Source organism: Mustelus asterias, chromosome 5 (assembly GCF_964213995.1).
Source record: "Mustelus asterias chromosome 5, sMusAst1.hap1.1, whole genome shotgun sequence".
Classification (NCBI taxonomy): Eukaryota; Metazoa; Chordata; class Chondrichthyes; order Carcharhiniformes; family Triakidae; genus Mustelus; species Mustelus asterias.
Window position 1 is genome coordinate 74,181,350 of NC_135805.1, and position 20,935 is coordinate 74,202,284.

Consider the following 20,935-nt stretch of genomic DNA (forward strand, 5'->3'; position numbering starts at 1 on the left):
GGAGGGACAGGCCTGGCAACTTAACATTCTGAAATATCATTGTTTTAGATGGGACAGAAGGGGAAGCAAAAGGGGTGGGAGAATTGCATGCTGATTAGGGAGCATATCGCAGCTGTGTTGAGGGAGGACGCATTGGAGGGATCTTGTACTGAGGCATTATGGGTGGAGCTCAGGAATAAGAAGGGTGAAATCACAATGTTGGGAGTGTACTATAGACCTCCCAACAGCCCGCAGGGGACAAAGGAACAGTTGTGTAGTCAGATACTGGAAAGGAGTGAAAAAAGCAGGGTAGTGGTGGTGGGTGACTTTAACTTCCCCCATATTGACTGGTTACTCCCTTAGAGCCAGGGACTCGGATGAAGAGCAGTTTGTTAGGGTGTGTCCAGGAGGGCTTTTTGACACAATATGCTGACAATCCAACCAGGGAGGGGGCCATACTAGACTTGGTAATGGGGAATGAGCTGGGCCAGGTGATCGATGGGAGATCATTTTGGGCTTAGCGACCATAATTCCATAAGATTTCAGGTAGTCATGGATAAGAATAAGAGTGGCCCTCGGGCCAGGGTACTTAATTGGGCAAAAGCCGATTACATCCAAATTAGACAGGAACTGAGGAATGTGGATTGGGGGCAGCTATTTGAGGGCAAATCCACGTCTGACATGTGGGAGGCTTTTCAAGGCTAGTTGGTTGAAGTGCAGGACAGGCACGTCCCCGCAAAAATTAAGGATAGAAATGGCAGGATTCGGGAACCATGGATGACAAGATAAATTGTTAGCTTAGTCAAAAGGAAAAAAGCATACGATAGGTCTAGGCATTTAAAAACTGATGAAGCTTTTGAGTATAGTGAAAGTAGGAAGGAACTTGAATGCGGAATTAGGAGGGCTATAAGGGGCCGTGAAATGTCTTTAGCAAACAGGGTCAAGGAGAATCCTAAGGCTTTTTATGCATATGTTAGGAGCAAGAGAAAGAGTAGGTCCACACAAGGACAATGGAGGGGAGTTATGCATGGAGCCACAGGAAGTGGGTGAGATCCTTAATGAATACTTGTATCAGTATTCACCAAGGAGAAGGGCATGATGGATGTTGAGGTCAGGGATAGGTGTGTGAATGCTCTAGAGAATGTCAATATATCGAAGGAGGAAGCATTGGGGATCCTAAATTGCAAGTCCCTGGGCCCGGATGGGATCTATCCCAGGTAATTGTGGGAGTCACGGGAGTAAATAGCTGGGGTTTTAACAGATATCTTCACATCCTCTTTGACCACAGGTGAGGTTCCAGAGGATTGGAGAATAGCCAGCGTTGCTCCCTTGTTTAAGAAAGGAAGCAGGGATAATCCAGGAAATTATAGGCTAGTGAGCCTGACGTCAGTGCTGGGGAATCTTTTGGAAAAGGTATGAGGGACAGGATGTATGCATGCTTGGAAGAAAATTGACTAGTTAGAGACAAGTAGCATGGCTTTGTATGGGGAAGACCATATCTCATCAATTTAGTTGAGGTTTTTTGAAGAGCTAACAAATAATTGAGGGAAGTGCTGTGGATGTAGTTTATATGGATTTTAGTAAGGTGTTTGATAAGGTCCCGCATGGCAGACTGGTACAAAAACTAAAATCACATGGGATTTGGGGTGGGCTGGCTAGATGGATACAGAACTGGCTTGGTCACAGAAGACAGAGTAGCGGTGGAAGGGTGTTTTCTTTAGAATGAAGATTGTAGCTAGTGGTGTTCCGCAGCGATCAGTGCTGGGACTTCTGGTGTTTGTAGTATATATAACTGGTCTGGAGGAAAATGTGGGTGCTTTGATTAGTAAGTTTGCGGATGACACGAAGATTGATGGAGTTGCTATTGGCCCAGGGATTGTCAGAGGATGTAACAGGATATAGATAGATTGGAGACTTGGGCACAGAAATGACAGATGGCGTTTAATCCGGACAAATGCGAAGTGATGCATTTTGGAAGATCAAATTAGGTGTGAATTATACTGTAAATGGCAGAACCCTTAGGAATATTAACATACAGAGGAATCTGGGCATGCAGGTCCACAGTTTGCTGAAAATGGCAATGCAGGTGGCCAAGGTGATTAAGAGGGCATATGGCAAGCTTGCCTCCATTGAGTACAAGAGTTGGGAAATCATGTTGCAGCTTTATAGAACTTTGGTTAGGCCATGTTTGGAGCATTGCATGCTGTTCTGATCGTCACTCTACCAGAAGGACGTGGAAGCTTTGAGAGAGTGCAAAGAAGGTTCACCAGGATGTTGCCTGGTCTTCAGGGTGTTGGCTATGAGGAGAGATTGAATAAATAGGATTGTTTTCACTGGAAAGACGGAGGCTGAGAAGAGATCTGATAGAGGTCTATAAAATTGAGAGGCATAGACAGGGTGGATAGTCAGAGGCTTTTTCCTCCGGGTGGAAGTGTCAATTACAAAGGGGCACAGGTTCAAGGTGAGAGGGAGAAAGTTTAAGGGAGATGTGCGGGGAAAGTGGATGGGTGCATGAATAGGGAGGGACTAGAGGGATATGGACTGAGTAAGGGCAGAAGGTTTTTTTTTGTAGTTTAGTTAAGGCGTCGTGATCGGCATAGGCTTGGAGGGCCGAAGAGCCTGTTCCTGTGCTGTACTTTTCCTCTTTGTAGATCTTTGGAATTTTCTATCCCAAAGAACAGTGGAAGCTCACTCAGCGTATGTTTAAAACCAAGACTGACTAATTTCTAAATACCAATGACATAAAGGGCTGAATGGCTACCTATTACCATGTCCTTGTCCCTGCCTCAGCTATCTACTCTTGTTGCTTGTGATGTATGAGTCACCAAGTGAAAACCATTCTGCCAGTTCCTTCTGTTGTGCTTCCAGCTCTGAAGTTGCCTTTCCTGCAGTTTGTGTTGCCTTCTCTTTCCATCCCTCTCAATCTATTTCTCTCGTCCCCCACCATCTAGTTGGTGTGTTTTGCTCTCCCATGCTCCTGCAGTTTGTTTCTATCTATCTATCTCTCTCTGTCTCTCTTTCACTTTTTCACCTACTGAGTTTCAGTCTTGCATCCTTTCTTTCTCTCTCTTCCCCAGTATCAGCTCATGGAGTGTCCAGGCAATTTTTATTGGTCCCGTTGACATCACACTCTCAGACAATAGTGAAGCTGGAGGGACCGGCAGGGCTCAGACAACACTGGTTGCAAACCACAATAGCCTGGGTACTGTTAATGCACAAACTGCGCAGAGGGGGACCATTTCTCCCAAGTTTCCAGCAGCAGTGCCTGGGAGACAAATTGCACATTCTGATAGACTTCAATTCAAAGTAGGAAGGTTGAGAACCGTACCTATCAAACTATAAGCTCTCCCTTTAAATACTGGAGTTAAAATTGATTCAAATGGGTTGTCATCACACCTGCTTGAGCTAATTAGTTGAGCAACTCGGAAATGATAGTGATGCAGTGGCTAACCTAAAAAGCAACTAACTGACTTAATGTTGAGTTTCCTGCATTCTTCTGAACTCTGTCTGCAGCAGATCAGGAACTAAAAATTCAGCTCACTGTTAGGTGAATTAGTTGATGTTGAATTATCCAAATGCAAATCAAATAGATTTCTTTCAGAGAGCAACATTTTCATATCAATATACCTTCTAATTTTTCTTGAAGCGCATGGGTAATTTGTTTAATTGCGTAACTCCTGAAAGGGGCTGACTTGTATCTTTAATTTGATTTATTATTGTCTCATGTATTAATATACAATGAAAAGTATTGTTTCTTGCGTGCTATACAGACAATGCATACCGTTCATAGAGAAGGAAAGGAGAGAGTGCAGAATGTAGTGTTACAGTCATAGCCAAGGCGTAGAGAAAGATCAACTTAATGTGAGATAGGTCCATTCAAAAGTCTGATGGCAGCAGGGAAGAAACTGTTCTTTAGTGGGGTGGTATCTGGCATGAGTGAAAACTTTGGGTTGCTGTGTGGCTTTGCAGCTTAGAGGAAATGTTGTTTGGAATATAGTATACATGTGGCATTATGATGTGAGAAGCATCGCAGGCTTAGGAGGAACAGATAATTTTGGACCAGTGATTCCCAAAGTGCTCCATCAGTGAAGTTTTTATTGCACCACATTTGGATCTATTATGGATTAATTGAGTAAAGAAATGTGCATAATATACATTGCAATATGTTACAATTAGGACGGCTATAACTTGCCAAAAGGAGAACCTTTCGTGTAACTGACAAAATAACCTGGGCATCTCTAATTTTTAATTATAAACTTTTACATAGAACATAGAACAGTACAGCACAGAACAGGCCCTTCGGCCCACGATGTTGTGCCGAGCTTTATCTGAAACCAAGATCAAGCTATCCCACTCCCTATCATCCTGGTGTGCTCCATGTGCCTATCCAATAACCGCTTAAATGTTCCTAAAATGTCTGACTCCACTATCACTGCAGGCAGTCCATTCCACACCCCAAAACTCTCTGCGTTTTAGTGCAAGTACTGAAGTTACATGGAGCACTCAAGCCAAATGCAACAAAGAAATGCTTCATGTACATATAAGCACTCATATTTGCCATGCAAATATGGCATGACCTGCAATCTCAGCCTTCCCTGCTCAGCCTATTACATAGGATCTCTTGCTTCCCGCTCAATTGTTTCAGCCTTTGAGTCGCACTGACTAGCAGCCGCATTCGATCCCAAGTACCCGGACACGGTTAATGCTGACATGGCACAGGACTTGCAGATAGTGAGGAACATTGTCAGAGGCTACAGAAGGATATAGATAGGCTGGAAATTTGGGCAAAGAAATGGCAGATGGAGTTCAATCCTGATAAATGCGAAGTGATGCATTTTGGTGGGAATAATGTAGGGAGGAGCTACACGATAAATGGAAGAACCATAAAGGGTGTAGAGACGCAGAGGGACCTGGGTGTGCAAGTCCATAGATCTTTGAAGGTGACGTCACAGGTGGAGAAGGTGGTGAAGAAGGCATATAGCATGCTTGCCTTTATAGGACGGGGCATAGAGTATAAAAGTTGGGGTCTGATGTTGCAGATGTATAGAACGTTGGTTCGGCCGCATTTGGAATACTGCGTCCAGTTCTGGTCGCCACACTACCAGAAGGACGTGGAGGCTTTGGAGAGAATACAGAGGAGGTTTACCAGGATGTTGCCTGGTATGGAGGGGCTTGGTTATGAGGAGAGATTGGGGAAACTGGGGCTGTTCTCCTTGGAAAGACGGAGGATGAGGGGAGACTTAATAGAGGTGTATAAAATTATGAAAGGCATAGATAGGGTGAACGGTGGGAAGCTTTTCCCCGGGTCGGTGGTGACGTTCACGAGGGGTCATAGGTTCAAGGTGAAGGGGGGGAGGTTTAACACAGATATCAGAAGGACATATTTTACACAGAGGGTCGTGGGGGCCTGGAATGTGTTGCCGGGCAAGGTGGTGGAGGCGGACACACTGGGAACGTTCAAGACTTATCTCGACAGCTATATGAACGGAGTGGGAATGGAGGGATACAAAAGAGTGGTCTAGTTTGGACCAGGGAGCGGCGCGGGCTAATTGTTCTTTGTTTCTCGTTTCAAGGCTTCATTCTATGATCATCTTGCTGGTGCCAGTACAGAGCGAGACTGTGGATAGTTGGGAACCTGTATCAGGGGCAGGGAATTCAGATGGTGTTCGTAAAGTAGAAGTGGAAATGAATAGGGTTGGGAAGCATTTTCTGATCAGGGCCAGTGTGATCTCCTGGACTCGTTTCGATCGCCTCAGGGGGTCGGAGAGGAATTTCCCAGATTTTTTTTTCCCCATATTGGCCCTGGGGTTTTCACTCTGGGTTTTCGCCTCTCCCTGGAGATCACATGGTCTGGAATGGGGGTGGTGGGGGTGAGTTAATAGGTTGTGATGAACAAAGCATCGTAGCTGTGAGGGACAGCTCGGTGGATAGGATATTAGGATGTAGATAGGCTGGAAAATTGGGCGGGGATCCTGGATTCGGGATTCAATCCTGGACCGGGGAGCGGCGCGGGCTTGGAGGGCCGAAGGGCCTGTTCCTGTGCTGTATTGTTCTTTATTCTTTGTTCTTTGTCTCTGAATCCCCTCACACTCGGGTCATGACAGTTCTGATGGCACAGAATCCCCAGTGAGTGTCTTTTCTTATCTTTTAAACAATCTGGTTGACTTTGGTAAGACTGAAACAGCAGCAAGAATTTTGTCCGACCCGCAATCTTTTACTCTTCCTGTTTTCAGTTCTGTCCTATCCAGCTGTATACCACACACAATGACATAATCTCTGCTATGTACTTAGAGACAGCAGCAGAACCTGTTCTGAATTGCCAAACACAAAACTGATCCATTCATGGACAGTCTTGCTTGCTTCCACTTGCACACAAAATCTGTGTTTTGAATTATCTGCTGCAAAGACGAGCTGAAACCCAACACCACTACAATTATCTTTCCATTCACCTATTTACATTTTAATTTTTCATTCCCATGGCAAACTATATCACACAACAATAACAGAATACAAATTTTGAGTCAGAAATAGCAGTGCCAACTTACAACACAAAATTATTGCTACATTTACAGGATGTGCACTAAGTGGAAGAATTTTAATATGAAAGTTAGCATATAAAAGTAATGGATACTAAGTGATTAATACTTGGCAATCTTGCATATAATAATTCGATACTTGTATTGAAATTAGTATATTGGCTGTATATCGTGCCCATGTATCTTTTATATACACATTGGATGGGTTTTCAATTTATCTCTTGGTTTTATAAATAAAGATATAAAGTTCAGTCACTGCAAGTTTATTGATAATTGGCCTTTGGTTCCAAGAAAGCAACTGGTTTAAAAAAATGGTAAATGTATTTTGAAAAGATCTTGAACTATAGGGTGCTGTTTTGAAAACCAGTTTTTGAACAAGTGTTGATATAAAATTAATAATGTTTAATTGATGCTTAAGATTTGCTTGATGTGTTCTTTTTTACAGGGGACAGTCAGATAGACAATGAGAAGGAAAAGAAAATAGTTTCCCAGAAGCCAAAGGGAACGACTGAATACTTGGTAAAAATTCAATTACTGATTTGTAAGACGTATAATAACTTTTAACGGTTATCTGGATAAATGTGGCTGAAAAGTTGGGTATGGCAAGAGAAATTGTGAAATATGAGATAACTATCAGGAAATATCTAAGGGGCAATGGAAAAAAGATATTCTTGTGACTGTAGTATAAGAGATGCAATTCAATTTTTTATAACATATATTATAGGCTGAGTCTCAAGATACACTTAATACCATCGCTTTGAAATTTGATGTTACTCCAAATGAACTGGTGCAGATTAACAGGCTTTTCAGTCGTGTTGTTGTTCCTGGTCAGGTATGGCTTTTGTAACTTTGTAAAAACTTCTCAAATACTAATTTAATGTTTGACATATTTTTGGAGGTTGGCTTAAGTTTAAAATGTCCTATACATCTTTCAGATTTTACGCGTGCCGGATACACATTCTTCATCCGGTGCAGCAAATTCCTCAGAATGTGGTAGCCCCCTTACTCCATCATCATCTGATGCTGAGTATGATAAACTTCCAGTAAGTATTCAAGTTGTTAACCAATATTTTGTTCTCGAAATAATATATTATTTGTACATCTGGTTAGACCAGAGGATTTTGAATTGTAAGTATGTATTAAAAGGTATCTGCAGAAATGTTAAAATATAGTTCTCAATTCTTAAACTACCTTCATTGAGCGTTTTACTCTTTAAATGCACAGCTGAAAGATTGGTGTGGGAGAAATGGGTTCTGATTCATGGGGCCCTAGCACCAGTAATGGGGAAGGTGGGAGCTGTACGGTCGGGTCTGTCTTTAACTGAACCATGCTGGGACCAGTGTTCTGATGAGTCATATAACTAGGCCGGAAGAGAGGGCTTTAAAGCAAACAGTGGTAGGCAAGAAATCGCATTTGGGAAAATGTGACAAATAAAATAGAGAAGACATGGCAAGAGAGCAAGGTAGGAATAAGGGAAATGGTGATCAGAGCATGTCAGAGTGTACAAAATTAAGAGTGCACCATCAAATATGGCTAGAGGTTGCAAAATTAGGAAAAGGGCAGAAATAAAATATCTATCTGAATGCATATAGCATTCAGATAGACAAAACAGATGAATTGACAGCACAAATAGAAGTAAATATGTTTGATCTGATAGCCATTACAGAGACATGGCTGCAAGCTGACAAAGACTGAGACTTGAATATTTGAGCATGTGTGACATTTAGGAAGGACAGGAAGCTAGGCAAAGATGGACCTTAGAATAACATTGGTACACTAGACTACCTTAGTTCTGGAGATCAGGATATAGAATCAGTTTAGTTAGAGATGAGAACTTATAAAGATAAGTCACTTGTCGGGTTGGCTTATAGGCTCCTAATAGTAACCACACATGATGGCATAGTAGTTAACATTGCTGCCTCACTCGCCAGCGACCCAGATTCAACTCTGACCTTGGATGACTGTCTGGAGTTTGCACATTATCCCTGTGTCTGCGTGGGTTTCCTCTAGGTGCTCCGGTTTCTTCCCACAGTCCAAAGATATGCAGGTTAGGTGGTTTGGTCAAACAGTAAGCAAAGTGAGCGTTGGTCCTCTAGAGTGTGCCTGGGGAATTAATAATAGAAAATAAAGATGCAAGTAACACCCTAGAAATTATTGTGAATCAGAAGGTGAAAGGGAAGGAGGAACTAAAAACAATTACAATCAGCAGGGAACAGAAAATGAGAATTTTTTTTTGAACTAAAGGCCGACAAGTCCCAGGTCCTGATGGATTTCATTCTAGGATCTTAAAAGTAGTAGCTGCTGGGATTGTTGATGTATTGGTTTTAGAACATAGAACAGTACAGCACAGAACAGGCCCTTCGGCCCACGATGTTGTGCCGAGCTTTATCTGAAACCAAGATCAAGCTATCCCACTCCCTATCATCCTGGTGTGCTCCATGTGCCTATCCAATAACCGCTTAAATGTTCCTAAAGTGTCTGACTCCACTATCACTGCAGGCAGTCCATTCCACACCCCAACCACTCTCTGCGTAAAGAACCTACCTCTGATATCCTTCCTGTATCTCCCACCACGAACCCTATAGTTATGCCCCCTTGTAATAGCTCCATCCACCCGAGGAAATAGTCTTTGAGTTTTAGTTTTCCAAAATTCATAGATGCTAGAAACATCCCATTGAATTGGGAAAGAATGAATCTGGCCCCACTTTCAAGAAAGGAGGGAGACAGAAAACAGGAAACTACAGGCCAGTTAACTTAACACCTATTATTGGGAAAACAAGAAATCTAATATGGCAGTTATAGCAGGGCACTTAGAAAATCTCAATCAGGCAGAGTCATATGGTTTTATAAAAAGGAAATCCTGTTTAATTTATTTGAGTTTTTTGAGAAAGTAACAAGCAACATGGATAAAGGCAAATTAGCAGGTGTTGTGAATTTGGATTTCCAGAAGGATTTGACAAGTGCCATGTCAAAAGTTGCTTCACAAGAGTTCATGGTTAGAGGTTTGATTAGCTAATAGAAAACAGAGTAGGCACAAATAGGTCATTTTTCAGTTAGCAAGAAGTGACAAGTGGAGTGACACAAGGATCAGTGTTAGGGTGTTGAAGTGGGAAAAATATACAGATGGGTACACATAAGATAGTTGCTTGGCACACAAACAGTCACCTGGGAAAGAGACATTAAACAGGCTCTGACTTTCAGTACAGACAGCCACCTGAGATTAAAACATAAAGGACAGACAGCTATTCAAAGTTAAACATGCAGGAATCAAATCCTACAGGAAGCCAGCCAGGGCTTGAGGATAAGGACAATAGGGGTAGATAATGAGATTAGCTACAGGTGGGATTGGGAATACATAACTGCAGGAAAACCAATTACTGTAAATTACTATATGAATAGGCTGAAACTAAAAACCATTGATAGCCACTGATGTAGGAAATGTATCCATTCATAAGACAATGCGATGTTAACATGTTCATGACTGTATCTGTCTGTATTTGTCTATAACGATGTGTTAACGATCGATCACCTACTTGATTACAATGATGTGATAATGGCTAGATGTCTGGTCCATCTATTGTGTAAAGGGTATAAAGATGGACTGCTCCTATTGTCTCATTGAGAGAAGGTTTGCTGCTTGTTAGTGCCTTTTCTCCACAAAGCTTCGTTAAAATAAAACTGTATTCTTGAAACCTTCAAGCCTGACCCAGTGGTACTTTTCCCACAACAGGTGTCAACTATTTACAATTTATATCAATGATTTGGATGAAGGGATCAATGGTGGGTTGATAAATTGCTGATTATAGGTGGGAAATTAAATTGTGAAGCGATCATAAGGAATCTGCAAAGGGATATATGTGGTTAAGTGAAATAGGCAGAAGGTATACAATATAGGAAAGTGTGAATATTTGGCAGGAAAAATTGAAAAGTAGCATGTTACGTAAATGGGGAGAGATTACAGAACCGAGGTTCAGGGAGATCTGGGTGCCCTCGATCTCGACGTTAATGTGCAGTAAGTGGTTAGGAAGGCACATGGGATTTTGTTGTTCATTGCAAAGGGATGGAATATACAAGCAGGGATTTTTGCCACAGTTGTACAGCTAGAGACATCTTGAGCATTCTCTACAGTTTTTATCTCCTTATTTAAGGAAGGATGTAACTGTGTTAGAAGCAGTCCAGAAAACATTTACTTTCTGATAGCTGGGATGAAGGGTTATCTTAGGAGGAAAAGTTGGACATGTTGGGTCTGTATCCATTGGTGTTTAGAAGAATAAAAGGTGATCTTATTGAAATTTAGAAGACTCTGAGGGGACTTGACAGGGTGAATGCTGAAACGATGTGAGAGACTGAGGGGGTGGGGGGGGTGGAGTTTTCCCGTTCCGCCTGCCACATGAATAGTAGTGGACAAGGGGTGGACCATGGAAAGGTCGACTGACCCCGAGCGGGATTTTTCTGTTTTGGGGCAACGCTGCTGGAAAATCCTGCCCTAGATCTCCGAGACAAGGTATTTTTCTTTTTTTTAAAAAAAAAAAGCGCACACCATTTAAGATGGAAATGAGAATTATTTGAGTCTTTGGAATTCTTTCCCCAGAGAGTATTGGAAGCAGGGTCATTGAATATTTTTAAGGCAGAGATGAATAGATTCCCGACGAACAAGGGAATCGAATGTTATCAGGATTAGGTAGGAACAAGGAGTTGAAGTAATCAGATCAGCCATGATCTTAATGAATTGGCAGAGTAGGCTTGAGGGGCCGAATGGCCTATTCGTATGTTATAAACTTAATTGATTGATCTAACCTTTACAGGATGCTGATCTTGCAAGGAAAGTAACTGCAAGGAATTTCCTCTCCTCACCAGTGCATTCACAATCTATTGTGAGAATAACTTCTTCAGGTTCAGAAGATGATGAACCACTTACTGAGAAATTTTTGAAAATGAACTGCAGATACATAACAGATGGCGAGGTAACCTGAGAGATTACCTTGATAAATTTGAATCTTTATCATTTTTAACTTTTGCCTCTTCTACATACTTTAGGAGTAAATGTATGTTTTTGGGTAGAACTGAGAATCTGACCATGTAAACTTAATACCTGAAATCCAGGTATGGACCTACAGATCTATAGATCAACAGCGCTACTGTTGACTTACTGTTTTCACCAAGAAACCACATACCCATCTCATCATTTCAACTTTTTCTTGCCTTTCCCGAACATTTTTGCATGTTCTGTGCATATGTGGATTTGGTGCAGAAAATTGTAGCAAGATTTCCAAAGCCATGGTATGAATTCATTTTTAAATTTCAACTGTACAGAAATGAGAGTACCAGATCAAGAATCCTTTTTTATCTATTTAAAAACTGCCTTTTCACTTGAGATAGGAGAGGAAAGAGGAATTTCTGGTTGTGTTGTTTTTTTTTGGTCACTATTTCGCAGAGCGAGTCAATTAGTATGGATAGTTTCTGTAATCAGACTATAGATGTATACTGTGTTCAAAGTAACAGCATTAATTTGAGAATTAAAGTTTCTTTTAAAGAAAAATATATTTTGGTTGTCAAGGGAACATAGACTATGAGCAGGGTTAGTATGGACACATCATCCATGTCCTTGGCTATCTTTATTGGCTACCTACCTCCCAGAACCATCTACAACCTTTCTCCACCTTATCTGAGTTATTTTCTATAATTGAGAGTCTAACTGTATCTTCATCCCCTCTGTCTCTGAATGGGCGGCACGGTGACACAGTAGTTAACACTGCTGCCTCACAGCGCCAGGGATCTGGGTTCGATTCCCGGCTGTGTGGCGTTTGCATGTTCTCCCCATGTCTGCGTGGGTTTTCTCCGGGTGCTCCGGTTTTCTCCCACAGTCCGAAAGACGTGCGGGTTAAATGCATTGACCTGAATAGGCACCGGAGTGTGGCAACTAGGGGAATTTCACAGTAACTTCATTGCAGTGTTACTGTAAGCCATACTTGTGACTAATAAATAAACTTTAAAAAAAAACGTTAAAATTTTTTATACCCCGTTCCACATATCACTATTGAAGGCTAAATGTTCAGATGCTGCACTTACGATTATCTCCCAGAACAATGTAATTTTGGCTGCTTTTTCTTGTAGGCTTCACATCATTATATCAGCACTTTGGTGCAGACCTATGGAAATTTTTTCAGTTGGGAGAATACCATGTCTTGCTTGAGATAGTCCTTTAATGTCTGATCAGGGGTCTAGGTGGATGTTAAATGATCCCATGATACTATTTGAAGAACAGATTCTTCTTGATATCTAGACCAGCATGTTTTTCTCTGCTATTACCACAAAAATCAATAAGCTGATTATTCATGACTTTGCTGTTGTAGGATCTTTTATGTAAACAAAGCAGCCCTTGTGCTACATAAGCCCTGATCTTCTGAGAAATAGGATTGACCATTGAATTGCCACTCGATCGAAAATTTCCCTCAACTGTATGCTGCTGCGCATTTCTATTGGGACCCTTCAAACCTGGCTTCCATGAAAAATGTGCAGTGCAGCACCCTTGAGGAACCTCGTAGAAGCAGAGTATAGTCAGGCAAAGGCAGGACACCCCCTTATTACAGCAATAGCTGTGGTATGGTAGGTTCTGAGGGCCAGGGTGAATGTGAGTAGGTGAATGTTGGTGGATGGAGTAGATAGTTGAAACTTCCTGGGTAATTCCCATAGAAGTCCACACATCAGGACTTCCACAGGGTCCTGACACGCATTTTCATTCGCAAGTCCAGTCTCTGACAAAGGGAGACGGGAAGATTTAGGCTAACATATTTAATTTTATTCCAAGTGTTTTAAATATTCAGAGGTGGAGAGATGCTATATAAATGCATTTTTTTCTCATTAATTTTGAAATTTAAGGACATCGAAATTGAAACATCTTCAAATCATTATAGTGTGCAATGAGTTGTAGTAGAGAGCGTAACTTTTTTTAGAAATGAAATTGGATCTGAAACTGCTATTTTCTCTTGTATTCTGTACATTGCTTGTCATTTTTTTTCATTTTCAGGGTGTAGTGGGAGGAGTTATGATTGTCACTCCAAACAACATAATGTTTGACCCGCACAAGTCTGATTCCCTTGTCATAGAGAATGGTTGTGAGGAGTATGGGCTCATTTGCCCCATGGAAGAAGTCATATCTATTGCCTTATACCCTGATATCTCACACATGAAGATTAAAGATGCACTTCCATCGTAAGTAATTTTCTTTTATAACACAATTGTTTTTAAAAATTTATGATTTGGAAAATCACTGCTTTTTATGTGCACTATTGCGTATCTTTAATAGTATAGTTGCAGTATAATATAAAGTATTTGCTGGTCAAACAGCCCAAAATTTTGTAAAAATAGCACATGGATTTTAACTGAGAAAGTAAAAAAGACACTGACTGAAACGAGGAGCACTGGATCTACTGAAGAATAATTACATTCCTTAAAAGTTAATATAGTTGAGAAAAACACATTCTTTGCATCTTCAGTATTTACTTGTCTGTAGCCTTTAAAGTACAAATAGATGGTTTTGAATTTGCTTTGCATTTTGCTGCAGTTTCAATCGCTTAAGTCATGCTGAAAGTTCTGGGATTTGTATATAATTGATGTGACTCACCTTGCAATCTCTTGTATATCATTGTATGTGAACAATTTTAAGTTATCTTCCTGGTTACTTTTGTTTTCCTTCAAAGATTAAGTTTTGTTTGACTTTTTTTGCGTTCATTTGTTAATTTTTGGTTTAACATCCCATTTGCATACATCATTTATCCTGACAGTGATGTACCAAAGGATCTCTCTCCTCTGTATAGGCCTGGAGATTGGGATGATTTGTCTGCTGAGAAGGACCTAAACCCATTTAATCGTTTCAAGGGCATGAGTAAAAATCACCAGTTGAGGAAGCATGATTCTTTGGAGAACTGTTGTCCTATCCAAAGAAATATGGACGATGCATCTGATGAAGTTTTTACAGAGCTTGCACCATCCCCAGTTAAAGAGGAAAGCGCTGCAGCTTCTTCTAAAGTTATTTACAGAGATGTTACTGAAAATATTCAGTCAAAAGCCATTACAGCGGAGTCTGAGTTGCAAAACAATGAATATTATCAAAATTATTCAACTCCTGAAGAGAAGCCAACAGATACATCTGATCCGGTGGAAAGTAAGAAACATGACTTGTCTGGGAAAATTAGTGATTGTACTGACCAACAAACCATGCTTCAAAAAACTTTGACTGGGCAATTATCAAAAATGTGCATTCATTCTTTTGGAAGTCCATCTAGAATGTTGGTTGTTCCTTTAGGTGAGGGCAGTTCTGTGAACAGTGAAATCACCTGTAACAATGACATTTTAACCGCTAAAACCAAAGGGACCTACCTGGAAAATGACTTGAGTAGAGGGAGAAAAGCTCCCTCAGTGCAGCTTTATTCATCTATCGTTGGTCAAAAAAATGAAACAGCAAAATGTTCTCTGAAGAAAGTAATTGAAGAAGATAATTTTGAAACTGGTTGTCAATCAGAAGTGCAAGCTTTCTTTAACAAACTTAAAGGACCCATCGAAGGTAAATGGCAAATATTTCACTTTTCATGCAATTAAGAATCACAGAATTTTACAGCAGGTTACCCGTTATACTTGCAGCGGCTATCTGAAAGAGCTTTACACATGGTTCCGATCCTGAACTTTCCTCGCATGCTACTAAAGTTTTCCTTTAAATATTTGTTGCTTTCCCTTTTGAAAACTACTCGTCAGATTCTGTTTCTTACATTGTTTCTGGTGGCCAGCTGTTGAAGAATCTTAAGAATTTCAGAAGAACATTGACAGATTAGTGCAATGGACAGTTAGGTAAGGGACAAGGTAAAATGGATAATAACGAGATGCATTTTGGGAGGGACGAAAAGCAATGCGAATATACATAATAGGGAATGATGCGGAAAGGTGTAGAGGAACTGACACTAGGAAGTATAAATGCATAATTCTTTGAAAGTATTAGTGTGGTTAGATATAAAGGTTCGAAGAGATTAAGTTTGTGTTCAGAATTTATGAAGGGTTTTGATGAAGTAAATTGGGAAGACTATTTCCACTGGTCAGTAAGTTGGTAACGAGGAGTATAAATTCATCAACACTAATTGAAGGTTAGGAGAAATTTTTGCATTGTAGGTTGTTGGAACATGCACTGTCCAACCAGAAATATTGATGGAAAATTCCAGAATTATTTTTTCAGAAAGGAAGTGGAGAAATATTTTAAAAAGAAAAATTTAAAAAGCTGCATGCAGTGACATGATGGATTGAATAATTATATAATCACATAAAAATTAACATTATTTGGGTTTTATAATTGGGAAATACAGTACAAGAACAAAGCTAAGTTTTCACAAGGCAATGGTAAGATGCAGTAGAGCAAAGTGTACTTTTTTTTTGGGTGTGCCCTATAGAAAGGGCAGGAAAACCATAGAACAAATACAGCTTAGATAAACCAGGGATAAGAGTGTATACTTCTGAGGAAATTTCTTGAGATATTCTATCTATAACTACTGGAGCTGAGCAGGCTGAGTATATTCAACACCCTTCATAATTATCCCAATACTTCAAGGAGGTGAATATCGAAATACCATTTCTTTGGCTAGGGACTCTATGATGAGAGTTCATCAAATTAAATTTCCCAGTCAAAGTGAGGAGGAAGGTTAAGAGAAATTTATTTAGAGGTCTGTTGGAGCTTTGCTGCGGGAAGATTCTGAGGCAGAGTTCACTCTGTATTTGCAGAATAAGTAGATAGAGATCGTGTAGTGGGATTAGTTTTTGGTTGTTCAGGCAAAGAGCTGCCATAGGCAGCATGGTCTCAAGGGCCATCTTTTTTGATGCCAAGTTTTTATGTCCTCAATGATCTACGCAAAATAGATAAATCTCTTAATGTCTTTCTCTTTGTTCTTAGATTTATAGCCTCCAGTTAGACTGCCTGACCAGTGGTAATTTTTGCTATTTGCCTATTCAAAATCTCTCATAATTTGATCAGCTTTATCAGATCTTCTCATGGCAAAAACTTTCATTTATATGCTGCCTTCAATGTAGAAGAAATCATGCAAGGGACTTCATAGAAGTGCAAGAAGAAATAAATGTCAAGCTGAAGAGGTGATAAAAGGAATGACCAAAGATTTTTGTCAAAGTGTTGGGTATTGGGGAATCTAGTGAAAAGAGGGCAAAGGGTAATTAGAAGCCAGAGTTAGCTGATTTATTAATTCTCATTTCAGTAGCCTATTTTAATTACAACAGTCCGTTTGTATAAATAGAAACAAGATCTTCCTTTCGCACATTTTAAAATATTATTTCCAGATATGCTTCCGTCAAAAGAGGAGAAGAGTAAAAAACCACCCATGTTCCTCTGCATTAAGGTTGGGAAACCTATGCGAAAGTCATTTGTGTCACATAGCGTGACTACTATGCACCAATATGTGAAAAGGGGGAAGCAACCTGAGTATTGGTTTGCTGTTCCACAAGAAAGGTAAGCCCTTGAATGTTTAGATATTGTATAAGTCAAAGCTTTGATGGCTGATCATTTTCTAATAAACAAATACTTAGCCTCATTTTAATAAAACAACTGTTTGCAACATTTTGAAATTGTTTCAGTGGATTTTCAAACCATTGTGTAGGCGTTAGAGACAACAGCAATTTTTAATTATTCAGATCCTTTTAATCTCGGAAAAAGTCTAAATATCTCAAAAGCATAAGCAGTAAAATTGATGCTGAGCTAAAGACGGTATGGAGTTGGGTTTCAGTTGTGTCGTAAAGGGGGGTGGGGGGGTGTGGTGGTGGCAGCAGCAAAAGGGTTTAGAAAGAGAAGGCATAGATGATTTAGTCATTCAGACATTAAAGTCATCAGGTCAGAGTATTATAGATGGATGAAGGTGGCCATTGGAAGGTCTTGGTGTAACTATCCAGAAATGTCCAAAGATGTCTAATGACAGGTTTCAATTGTCTCTTAAATGATCCCAGGGTCCATATCCTGCATATATTGATTATTTTTGCATGTGAAGAATTACTTTGTAATGTTCTTCCTCCTTTGTACTAGTTTTAACCTGTCACTATGTCCTGTCTTGCAGTGTAATTTAAATTCTGGATACCTTTTCCTCACCGTTGAATGTTCTTTATAAGATCACTTCAAGCATCTCCTTACCAGGCCAAAAAGCTGAACTTTCTGCAGTCATTTCTTATTGCTCAGACTTTTGGAATTAGATATTAGCCTTGTGCTTACAAAACTTGAATTTCTACTTTATATCTTGACAATAAGAACTAGGTGCAGAACTCAAAAAATGTTCCGCCCAGAGAATTATACAGCTTGAATCACAAGTTTCTTTCATTTATATTCTATTGCTTTGGCTATACAGTTCAGCATTATATTAGTTTATATTATTTAGTTTATATTAGTTAATGGGGCGGCATGGGGCGGCACGGTAGCACAGTGGTTAGCACTGCTGCTTCACAGCTCCAGGGACCTGGGTTCGATTCCCGGCTTGGGTCACTGTCTGTGTGGAGTTTGCACATTCTTCCTGTGTCTGCGTAAGTTTCCTCCGGGTGCTCCGGTTTCCTCCCACAGTCCAGAGATGTGCGGGTTAGGTTAATTGGCCATGCTAAATTGCCCCTTAGTGTCCCGGGATGCGTAGGTTAGAGGGATTAGCGGGTAAATATGTGGGGATATGGGGATAGGGCCTGGGTGGGATTGTGGTCGGTGCAGACTTGATTGGGCCGAATGGCCTCTTTCTGCACTGTAGGGTTTCAATGATTCTATCTATGGTTAGTTTTGTTGTTCGTTGCTGTGCATTGGTTGATTATGTTTAGTATCGAGACTGTTGAGGCTCTGAGGTGTCTTTCAGATTCAACACTTGATAGTTCAGCACCATTCTTAATAAATTTAATTTTCTGATGGATTTCAGTGCTGTGCAATCTGTGCAACTGATCTTTACCTGTATACTTTTCTGACAGTCCAAACTGGACCTTTGGACAAGAGTATAAATAAGTAGTCTAAGTACATAAAACCATTTGACGTTCGATTGATTTTCTGTGTAAAATGTAGATAAGAATTATTAGGCACTTTTTTAAACCAGCTTGTATGCTTAAAATTATGCAACAGACAGGACCCTTCAGGCAATCCAAATAGCTGAATTATTTTTCAACCACAATTTGGCTTTGATTACAACAACTTTCTTGCTTGCATGCACTGAATCCATATCTAGGTGCAGGAATGGTGCATGCATTGTCTGGAGTAATTTTGTCACGTCAATTTTCATAACAGTCCTGTTCAACTTCAGTAGAGAATTACTGCTAATCAAGTTTAGCATATCAGTTAATTTATATTTTTAGTTCAAAAATGGTAGTTAAGTCACTTTTAGAGCTGGATCCACCAATTAACCCAAAATGTCAGATATTTCAAACTCCCAGGATGCACAATTCATTCATAAAGTGCTGCTTTATGCAGGCCTTTCTGGATGTTTGTAGAGCAGGAGGCACTGCTGGCTGCTTCCCATGTGCCAATAGTCAACTAGAGTGACACACATAGTTGCGTCCCCTGCATGTAGCCATAGTCACTAACTTCAATGGGCTGATGCTACCTCACGATGCCAAAATTGGTGGTGATTGTGCAGGCACTGGCTTTCTTATTCACTTCTGAAAGAACAAACCCTTGGGAAGCAAGATGGTCCTTGTTCTGGACTATATAAAGGACAATTCAAGTTGTAGCTCAAAAGTCTTTGGCTTACTCATGCTGAGGCAAAGTTGGTGGAAGAACTGTTAGGAATTGCTAGTGGGATTTAATGTTTGTGCTGATTGCAGAAAGACTGAAAACAAAGGTATGGGGCCAGTAATTGCAGTGCCACTCACACTGCAACATGAGCAGGATTTACAGAGAATGGGACCTTTGCGAATGGGTAGGAGAAGGAGGCCATACCCTGAAAGGATTTTTCAGGAGCACTAGTCCTACACTGTAATGATCCAGGAGCGGTGACTCAGGAGGTTTGACTTCAGTTAGGAGATAGTGATAGAGTTGGGTCAGCTCCTTCATGAAATCTAGAATTTCAAATGAAGGTGAGGAACAGGCCTTGCAATGGCAGTGAATATCACCAACATCTTTCCTTTCTATGCGAGCGGATCATTCCAGATGGAAGCAGACACCGTCAGCAACATATCATGGCTTGCTGTCTACAGAAATATCACAAAGGTGACAAGGGCTCTGCAGAAGGAGAGGGTACTTCATTCTTTTCTTCCCGAGGAGGGAAGAGCAGGGTGTTGGGACATGACCCAGACCCAGGTTCTTTACCCAGAGGGTGGTGAGGGATTGGAATGCCCTGCCAGCATCAGTTGTAAATGCGCCTAGTTTGGGGGCGTTTAAGAGATCCGTAGATAGGTTCATGGACGAAAAGAAATTGGTTTAGGTTGGAGGGTCACAGTTTTTTTTTTAACTGGTCGGTGCAACATCGTGGGCCGAAGGGCCTGTTCTGCGCTGTAATGTTCTATGTTCTATGTTCTATGAGTTCATAGGATAATGGGTTTCTTGATGGTACAGTGCATCAGATAAATGGTTCTGTGTACTCACTACCATGTCAATGGGGAGTGATATGCAAGGGTTTCCACTGAATTAATGTGCAGATGGTATACAATTTCGAGAAATCACCTATCCTAGTAGCTCCAAAGACTTTATCCTGTGACAGAGAGGAATTCCCACCATCGCCAGCCTTCAACACAACACGAGATGAATTCTCAGTGATGAGGACAACTCTCTTCACCCATCTTAACATGGTTACAGGGGCTTCAGTGAACAACATGGAGCCACCTGCAACAACGTGCAGCAAGCTATCATTCTTCAGCGGAGATTTCGCTGCTTGGACCACTTGGGACTTCTGCAGGATACATCCGAGTGGTAGTGGGCTGTGTCCTTCACAGCTATGAGAGTCCAGACACAACCACATAGGATCTGGAGGACACCTTGAGGGAGAAGGAAGGTCAGATATCATATGCATCATGCAATTGATTAAAAGGAACTTCACCCTCAGCATGGATCCACCATTCCTTTGCAGTCCATTTGTTTCATATTCGTATGACAGATCACTTGGCCAACATCAATCAATAAAAGCCAAAGACAAAAACTTCCGAAGCAACTGTATCCAGCAATATATCAATAATACAAAAGAGTCTTCAAAGGACTCGCCTCATGGAGCAGCGCTCCGAAAGCTTGTGATTCCAAATAAACCTGTTGGACCTTAACCTGGTGTTGTGAGACTTCTTTCAGTGACTGTAGGCTATTTGGCAGGCCTGCCAGTGCATCAAGTATCTTGGTGTATATGTTCATCGCTCTCCTGTAGTCAGCCACAGCAGGCCCTTGTCTGAGTCCCGTGTAGCAGAACTGATACAAATCCCTCCAGTGGACTTTAGTT

General features: G+C 40.8%; 1 protein-coding gene across 5 annotated transcripts in view; it reads left to right on the top strand.

Annotated features, from left to right (window-relative positions):
- LOC144493612 (nuclear receptor coactivator 7-like) overlaps nucleotides 1–20,935 on the top strand; it is a 92,059-nt gene that overhangs the window by 46,854 nt on the left and 24,270 nt on the right. For all 5 annotated transcript variants that reach the window (XM_078212814.1, XM_078212816.1, XM_078212817.1 and 2 more), the window contains 7 exons: nucleotides 6,961–7,034; nucleotides 7,240–7,347; nucleotides 7,451–7,558; nucleotides 11,321–11,479; nucleotides 13,543–13,727; nucleotides 14,300–15,078; nucleotides 16,845–17,013. In XM_078212814.1, the coding sequence (XP_078068940.1) occupies nucleotides 6,961–7,034; nucleotides 7,240–7,347; nucleotides 7,451–7,558; nucleotides 11,321–11,479; nucleotides 13,543–13,727; nucleotides 14,300–15,078; nucleotides 16,845–17,013 (1,582 nt within the window). The remainder of the gene's footprint in view (nucleotides 1–6,960; nucleotides 7,035–7,239; nucleotides 7,348–7,450; nucleotides 7,559–11,320; nucleotides 11,480–13,542; nucleotides 13,728–14,299; nucleotides 15,079–16,844; nucleotides 17,014–20,935) is intronic.